Source organism: Hyperoodon ampullatus (genome assembly GCF_949752795.1).
Source record: "Hyperoodon ampullatus genome assembly, chromosome: 18".
NCBI lineage: Eukaryota > Metazoa > Chordata > Mammalia > Artiodactyla > Ziphiidae > Hyperoodon > Hyperoodon ampullatus.
This window is the reverse complement of record NC_136931.1, coordinates 44,609,559-44,618,165: the sequence shown is the minus strand read 5'-3', so window position 1 is coordinate 44,618,165 and position 8,607 is coordinate 44,609,559. Positions and strand designations below refer to the sequence as shown.

Below are 8,607 nucleotides of genomic sequence, written 5' to 3'. Positions count from 1 at the left end.
AGTTTTAGTACTGATTAAAATGTTTTATTATTATATTATCATAAACTGCAGTGGTCTCCAACCTTATTAAGGGATACAAGAAAGATATAATTCAGGAGTTTCAGTTGCATAATTTAATAACCCAGCTACTGTCAATTTTTTATTTAAATACGTTTTGATAAAAGCCAAGTATCCTTCCTTGAACCCAACATGATAGTGTAAAATTTCTTTTTGAATACTGCTTAATAAGTAGTAGTTGAATAGAAAATCATTTGAACATGTGATATATCCATCTTCATGTCTACAGTGATTTACTTCAACACAATTGCAAGGAGAAATATTTAAATCATTTCCAACTGGCATGAGAGGTGAAAGTTAATTTCATTAGCCATCTTGATTTAATTAAATAGACAATATGCTTTTATCAGTAACTTTTACATGTCCCTATCATTAGAAATTAATTACAAAAGCAATTATCAAAAATTTTTTGAGCAGGTACAAGGTACACATAATCCTCTTCGTTGTTTACAAATAAGCATGACTTAGAGGCACTTGGTTACCTTTGAGTAAGAAAAAGAACAACCTATCAAGGGCCCTCACAGTAAGATTGGAGACCACAAAACAAACTTGGTATGAAAATGCTCTCTGCCAAAAATATCATAGTAGTGAGTTAGTTAAGATACAACATTTTAAAAATAGTAAGACTTTGCAAGGTTCTAGGCTGTAAAAAATACAAAGGCTAAAAACAAAGAGTTTACAAAATTTTGCAAACCCAGTAAATTTGAATGAGTAAGAAATGAAGAAGAATTTTCTTACTTGCAGGATAGATTAAATAGTATCAACAGGTTTTAAAATAGTAACACTATACAGTAACCAATTCTACTCAGCTACATAACATTTCTGCTGCTTTAAGGACTTACAATATAGAACTTGTAACACTTTTCTGTGTCCAGCATTAAAACATTCATGCACATGCCCATGTACACACATACACACACTGACACATACTACTGAAGTGCTACACATTACATTTCAGATGGAGCACAACAAAAAATTTTAGATACATATGAAGACCTAACATGATCTTTTAAAAAATATTAAAAGCATGACAAATGAAAACCTTATAAAATTTTTAGGTGAAACAGGACAATAGAGAGCTTTTTAAAAAGCCACCAGTTGGTCTTCACTAGTGAAAAAATATTAAATAATTTAATTATGTATCCCCTCAATTCAATTCAACTATAGCTGTTGTAAGTCAATTAAAAATTAGAAGTATTTCAAATCTTGAAACAGGCTCTAGATTTCCAACATGATACGCAGCTGTTCAGGCTACCTATGGAACACTTAACTGTTCTCCCCAACAACAAAATTTTAGATCACTTTTAGAAAGTTGAAAACATTTAGGCTAAAGAACATTAATGAAACAAGACAAAGACTGAAGCATGTATAAGATACTTTCAAAGATGGTAACGCTTGTGTAAACATTTGTAGACTTAATCATATCACAGCTTTAAGGTACCGGTTACCTAATTACATTTGAAACGTTATCTATTGAGTTTCATTATGATGGAGTTTCACATATCAAAAATAGAGATAAATAGAAAGCTCTGTTACTTGTTTCTGGATAGCTTGTAAACGTGGAATGTTTTGTTCTGAAACACTCTAGTGAAGTATGCTGTGTAGGGGGGCAGGTTTCTTTTTATCTCTTCGCAAAAGCGAGGGTGGCCTGCAAGTTTCAAATCTGGATCATTCTCTCCTGGGCCATCCATCATCTAAAGCCAAAACAAAACCAATACAACTTGGAAAAAAATCTTATTTACAAAAGACAAACAGAAGTAGGAATAGGGATTGGGTTTCTTTAAGAATGACATGCTAGTGAACTTAAACTGAATGAATGTCAATGGCTGCTTGGAGATCATCTGGTCCATCCCTTTCCCCTTTGGAAGTGTGACGCAAGTCTGAAGAGCAGAGTTCGGTGTCAAACAATGTTCACCTTTAAAGGCAAAACTAGAAGCAGAACTTGGATCTCCTTGTCCTGAGGAACATACTACACCATTCCCTCTCAAAAAAGGAAACACAGAGAAGAATTACTATGACCAGAGAAAGTTCTGCAACTCATTAGATGGCCTAGTTAGAAAAAGTTACACACAAAGCAAAATTTAAATGCATGTATTTGGTCTGTACCTCCTCTGAATTCAAGATAGTTATGGACAGTTATTTTTCCTTGAGCAAAAATCAAATCTCATATTCTTTCTTTGCCTCAGCTTTATTGAAGCATAATTGACATATAAAACTGTATATATTTAAGGTATACAATCTGATGACTTGATATACATATACATGGTGAAATGATTACTACAATCAAGTTAATCAATACATTCATGTTGGTCAAAGGGTATAAACTTGCCGTTATGAAATGAGTAAGTCTCTGGTGACCTAAAGTATAGCATGGTGACCAGGGTTAATACTACTGTACTCTGCACTTGAAATTTGCTGAGAGTAGATCTTAAGTGTTCTGAATCTCAAATTCTGTACAGTCAAGGTTTTATTTATTTATTTTTTTCAGATGTAGGCTAGGTTTATCACTCCCCCCCCACTCATTTTAGAAATATCTATCAGCTTTTATACCAATAATTACAGCACACACAACCTCTAAAGGGTGAAAATCTTCCGATTTCTCTACCTGAGACCTAGCATAGCTCCGAAAACATTTTCCTCAGAAGGAAGAAAAGAGAAGTAGCTTGTTTTCCTGCTCAGGAGTGTAAGCTTGGCCACAGAAAGCCATCTTTGTGGAAGTGTGCCAGTGGACGAAAAGGGACACCCAACAAGAGAGCAGGGAGAGGAGTGAGATTCTACCACACAGGCTGGGGGGTGCTGGGTTGGCGCACCGCCCTCATGGACTCTCGTATCAGCCAAAATGACGCATTGGAGCAGCGGTTTAAAAGGTTGAGGTTTTCTTTTTCACTTTAGTAGCAAAACCTTAAAAAACAAATTCTATGCAGAGCCTCATGACACAGACCGGCTGAAGACAGAATTGCTCTCTTTGGTGTGACAGTGGGGACAAGAGCTCCCCTCCCATCTCTCCCGCCCCTCCAGCCCCCGTGGCAAGTCACTAACGTGCCAAGGTAGGGGTTCTGCAGAACGCAACGGAGGTGAATGCTTGATCCATTGTGCAATTCTACAAGGTATAAAGGTAGTTACACTCCTTAGGGCTCACACGGGACCCTCTCCTCCCCAGGGGACGCCCCGCACAGGGCGGATGGCATGCTTACGTGTCCGTTGGCGACGTCCAGCAGGTCCCGCAGCCGGCAGCCCCGGCGGTGCCTGCGCTCATAGCAGATGCTGTCTTCCAGGATCACGTAGTCGGTGCCAAAAGACCTTAGCAGGGTATGCACTTCCTCTGGGGCCCTCTTTGCATATATCTGATAGACCTTCAAAACAAGATAAAAATGGAATAGGGCAAAATGCCACTTACCTGCTGGGAAGTTCGTCAAGGACTATCTATTGCTGCAAACCTCCCACAGGGGTTGAGTCTAATCGCAGACACCCAGCTCCCCCCACCTCTTCCTGTGCAGGTCGCTCATTCACCTGTAGTCCTGGAGTGTGTGTGAGAAATTTCCAAAAAAAAAAAAAAGTTGTTGGGATGGGGGAGAGTGAGTCATGCTGAATACATTTGGATTTAGACACCAAAGAGGTCTGGATTTAGGATATACTGAGTTATGAATATATTCATCAGTAGATGCCAATTCTAAGAATGCTTCACCAAGGTAAATAATGCGATTAAGTATGTAAAACACAGTCTCTACCTTTAAAAAGGGAACCTTTAGACTAAAAGTGTCCATTAGGGGTGGTGGTACAGTCTGGAGGCACAGATACTTGTAAGGAGACCCAGCTTCTGATAGTGGCAGTTGGGGAACAGGACCCCCATAGGGTCCCTGGCCCCAGGCAGGGGCAGCACCCTTGCTCTACTGCTGTCCTGCTGCACTCAGCTTGACCAGGACACCCTACACTTTATCTTTCTCTCGTCCTTCCTGGAGGAAGAGCAACTTGCAGCGCCCAGTGGCAGTTCAACAGGAGGCACGCCTTCCCAGTCACCACCAGCTTCACACACCTTAAGTAAATACACGCAGATGGCGAGTGGCCTATATCCTGGGACTTGGCGCTGGGAAAGGTAGAATGGTGTGTGAGTGTTGGGGTAGGGGTAATGAAGAGAGGTGCTGCTTCCTTTGTCGCCCACTGATTTCTAATGATATGTCTCTGACTTAAGAGACTGGGTTCTGAGAGCCTAGGTCAGCATGTCTCAACGGATATGCTGAAATGGTGGGGGGTTATCTGCTTCTACTGCTAACACTGTGAGGTCATCCTGCCTACAGTCCAGCACCAGCCTCAGGCTAAGGCATTCCAAGGATTCGAAGGTCATGACTGAAGAAGGGCACTAGGACCTTCAAGATGATCAGTTTTTAGGGCATAAAACTCAGCACCTAGGCAGGGACTGGATCTTGGAGAGGATGGAACACAGGACTCCCTGTGCCTCTGACATGTCTCTATCTGCATCTCTCTCGAGTCAAAGTGGTGGCCACCTCCCAGCTGAACTTTGGGGTCTGGTGATCCAGGTACCCTCCGATCTTCCTCTAGCTAACTCAGGGCCATCTGGAACACTTGGGCTAGTTGAAAAATTCCCATTTTAGCAGGAATCTATGTAAAGACGATTCTCTTGAAAATGGAGTATTTAGTAAAAATCATTTACTTTTAGGCTAGTTAAATCTCACCCCCCAAACAAGACTTTTCAACAAATTTTCAGCCACCAAGATTAAGAAGTGACTGATATAAAACATTAAAAAGTTTGAAACCACTGCTGGCGAGGACTAAGACAGGTACACTTCTGTAGCACTGACTGGAGTGTAAATTGGCATAATTCATACAGACCTGGTAATTCTATCTCGATTACAAATGCCCACGCCCTGTGACCCAGCAACTTCACTTCTAAGAAGCTCATGTGTGGACAGACACTTTGTGCCTGTGCAGAGCGATGCTTATATAGGCGTATCATTTGGGAAGTTGCTGTATAACTGCAGAAGACAGGGAAACAACCTAAACGGTCAAATAAAATTTGCCACATCCACGTAACAAAATATTATGCAGCTTTAAAAATGGCAAGGAAGCTGTCGATATGCTGATGTGGAGTGATCTCCAAAATACATGAAGTGCCAAAAAAAGCAAGATGTAATTAGTTCTTTTGTAAAAAGGGGGGAAAAGAATATGAATTCATGTATATATCCACACACACACATTTGTATGTACATAAAATTACTGGTAATGTTATTTGCCTCCTGGGAGGGGAACCAGTAGCTGGAAGACAGGGGTGGGATGGAGACTTTTCACTATGTTCTCTTTTGCATGCTCTGAGCTTTTTTAACTGTGTGGCTTTGTTGCCTATTCTCTCTCTCTCTCTCTCTCTCTCTCTCTCTCTCTCTCTCTCACACACACACACACACACACACGAAACAGCCCATTAAAAAATGGGACCAGTATGTCTCTCCCCCTTTTCCTTCTCTCTCCAGTTCAAAGCTCTGAGGACTCTGTCCTCAGACACTCTGCTCTGTACATCTCCAGGTGTTCTTCTCCTCAGTTTACTCTTCTACCCGAGAGGAACAGAAGGCCGAAACAGCATGCCTTTAACAGACGGGGCAGGCCAAGGTCTAGACTCTGGAGACGCAAGTCCTGACAGGCACTTCAGCTCTGCCTTCCCCTCATAACCCGCAGGCAGCAGGCGCCCCGGCTTTACCAGCCACGAGCCAGCCCGCTGCTGCCCCACAAAGAGCTGGGAGAGACACTCACCGCTTTGGTTCGCTCTCTCAGGCTGTTGTCCTCGTAGTGTGGGTGGTTGGTCAAGGTCCTTCCCGTGCACAGCTTGACGCCGGCCAGTAACTGCATGCTTCCAGCAAACACAGCCTTCCTTGGAGTGTTAGAGCTAAAAGAAAAAGGTCATGAGGAACCTAGGGGCAAGACAGGAATACAGACGCAGACCTACTAGAGAATGGACTTGAGGACACGGGAGAGGGAAGGGTAAGCTGGGACAAGGTGAGAGAGAGGCATGGACATATATACACTACCAAACGTAAAATCGATAGCTAGTGGGAAGCAGCCGCATAGCACAGGGAGATCAGCTCGGTGCTTTGTGACCGCCTGGAGGGGTGGGATAGGGAGGGTGGGAGGGAGGGAGATGCAAGAGGGAAGAGATATGGGGATATATGTATATGTATAGCTGATTCACTTTGTTATACAGCAGAAACAAACACACCATTGTAAAGCAATTATACTCCAATAAAGATGTTAAAAAAAAAGAAGATTTTAGAGTCTAAATTAACCTCACTGCTAAGGCTTCCACGAAGATAATATCACACACTCAGGATCACCCAGCTATGTTAGGAAGGGCTATGAGTCGGGAAAAACACAGGAGGCTGCTCGAGATTCTGACTTGCACTCAAATTGTTTTATGAAATTTTTCGTATCTGTTTTTGACAATGATTGGGAAGCTTCTAATTTACTGTTTTGATGGGTTTACTCTTATAATGAATTGTCTTAGGATGTGGGTATCTCCTGAGTCTTCTAGGCTAAAACCCACAACCCTCTCCTGCTCTTGTTCCAAAGAGGCAGATTCTGACATGAGGCCTTAGAAGACTGCCAGTGCTTTTTGTATTAAACTTAACTAAAAGGGCTGCCTAGAGTAAAACAAATTATAAAGCCAGAAACTGCAGTTGCCATGAGTCAATTCCAAGGGTTTTTGGTTAAAACAAGAAAAAAAGATCACAGATATTACTATAAATTACTTTTTAGAAAAGAATTAGTAAAAACAAAAGAACACGGAAAGAAGATTCTGAACTAGTAGATATCTTATTATCTTATCATACTCAGTATGAAGATGTACAGTATTTCTGATGCAGAAGCAGAAGTATTTTATGTATTCCTTTCCTTTAGTCCCGATTACGAAAGACTACATGCATCTTAAGGAACACAGCGTATTCTGATATTAAATTAAGATCTCACTTTCCAACTATCACAAAGCTGTGATTCTCTGCCTCCCCCTGGGATGCGAGGGACAGTGATGGAGAGCCAAGGAAAGACTTCCTGATTTCTGTGAAGGCATTTTTCCTTTTCCCCCGGAAAAAAAGAATCTTAGTAGTTCATTTAATTCCCTTCCATTTTTTTTTTTAAAAACCTGGGAGCCACCTGCAAATCAACGAGGTGTTATTTTATTGTGAAGAACATAACAGCTGTTCCATGGACTCTGCTCAATGCACAATCTCCGATACAGGCCCAGCAGGAATACTGCAAGATGTATTCACCCTCCCTGTGTTAAGAACAAGGAGTGTATGGCCGCTAGGGTGAGTTCAAATGATGGACATAGTTTTTTTGAGAAGGAGTCTAATTGAAATCGTTAAAACTCAACATACTTTACAGAAAAAGCCACAGCAGGCCGTTCTCCTCAATGTTTCTGGACATCAGGGCACGAAACTTGCTCTAGTGTTCAGGTTTCTAAGAGAAGCCTCATCATATTCACATATTCCATGAGGATGTTCTACTTACTCCATTTTAATGCTAAGACTACAGCACGAATGCCACCCAACAAAGGCCTCTGGATGTCTACCAGCAAGGCATCCTACAGCTCAAGCTGAAACAGTTACAAGTAATTTACTTTTGGAAAATGCAAGATTTTCTAACAATGACACTCTCGTTCACTCGAATTCCAATAAGCTTTCTTAAGTGATGAAAAAAAGTGGATAGAATTACAAGGAGCACACAGGGAATGACACAATCTTCACCCTCCCTTATTCCTGTCAGACCCCAGAATGGATTACAAGAGAAAAACTTTTATGTGAACTTGGCTGTGCTTCATAGGATGTCATCATTCTAACAACCAGACCCAGGAACACAGGCATAAACAGATGTCTGCTCTGTCCCCCTGAACCAGCAATTTATAAGGAGTTCTTGACATGTGTCCCATGTGGTCAGGGAAATAGGAGGGTTTAAATGAAAAGAGGTGCACTGGGTTCCTTACTGAAAGGTTTATATAAAAATTCCATTTTATTCAATGAGTACTTACTAAACGCTTAGTCTGTGCCACATATACCATGCTGCCCTCATTTATAGTGTCCCGTAATTGCTAAAGACAATAAATATGGACAAATAAAATTAAAGAAAATGTCACCATTTTTCCAAAGCAGTCTTCTTTCCTTCTGTATACTCTTAACTGGCACAAACCATTCTACTGCAATAAATTACACAATTAATGCCACAAAGTGGCTGCCTTTGGGTCCTCTGAACCAAAGAGATTTAGAATGCAGGGAGAACATGAGTCTGGTCTCCATGTCTGGCAAAGCATGAGAGCTAACAGAGAGAGAACCATCCTGGTCTGTACAGTCTTACTGCCTAAGAGTGCCAGACTTGTCTCTCTTCACAAACGACAAATCCAGCAGCTGAGCTGATAGTATCCATTCAAATCTTTAGGCTGTCTCAGCATCATCATTTTGAATATATAACAGGATTCAGCATCAGGGAGATGCACAGAGCTGTTTCTAGTTGTGGCAGAGATAGATGACTGGCCTGTTATCTATTCATGGCTAATGA

The 8,607-nt window shown here is 41.3% G+C and overlaps 1 protein-coding gene across 1 annotated transcript in view; it reads right to left on the bottom strand.

The window, feature by feature from the left end:
- Window positions 1-1,589: 1,589 nt before the first annotated feature.
- The window catches only part of DPY19L3 (dpy-19 like C-mannosyltransferase 3), a gene marked incomplete at both ends in the record, with an annotated part of 71,668 nt that continues 64,650 nt past the window's right edge, over window positions 1,590-8,607 (bottom strand). Inside the window, 3 exons of the mRNA XM_079723437.1 lie at window positions 1,590-1,751; window positions 3,252-3,410; window positions 5,818-5,950. Coding sequence (XP_079579563.1) covers window positions 1,590-1,751; window positions 3,252-3,410; window positions 5,818-5,950 — 454 coding nt within the window. The remainder of the gene's footprint in view (window positions 1,752-3,251; window positions 3,411-5,817; window positions 5,951-8,607) is intronic.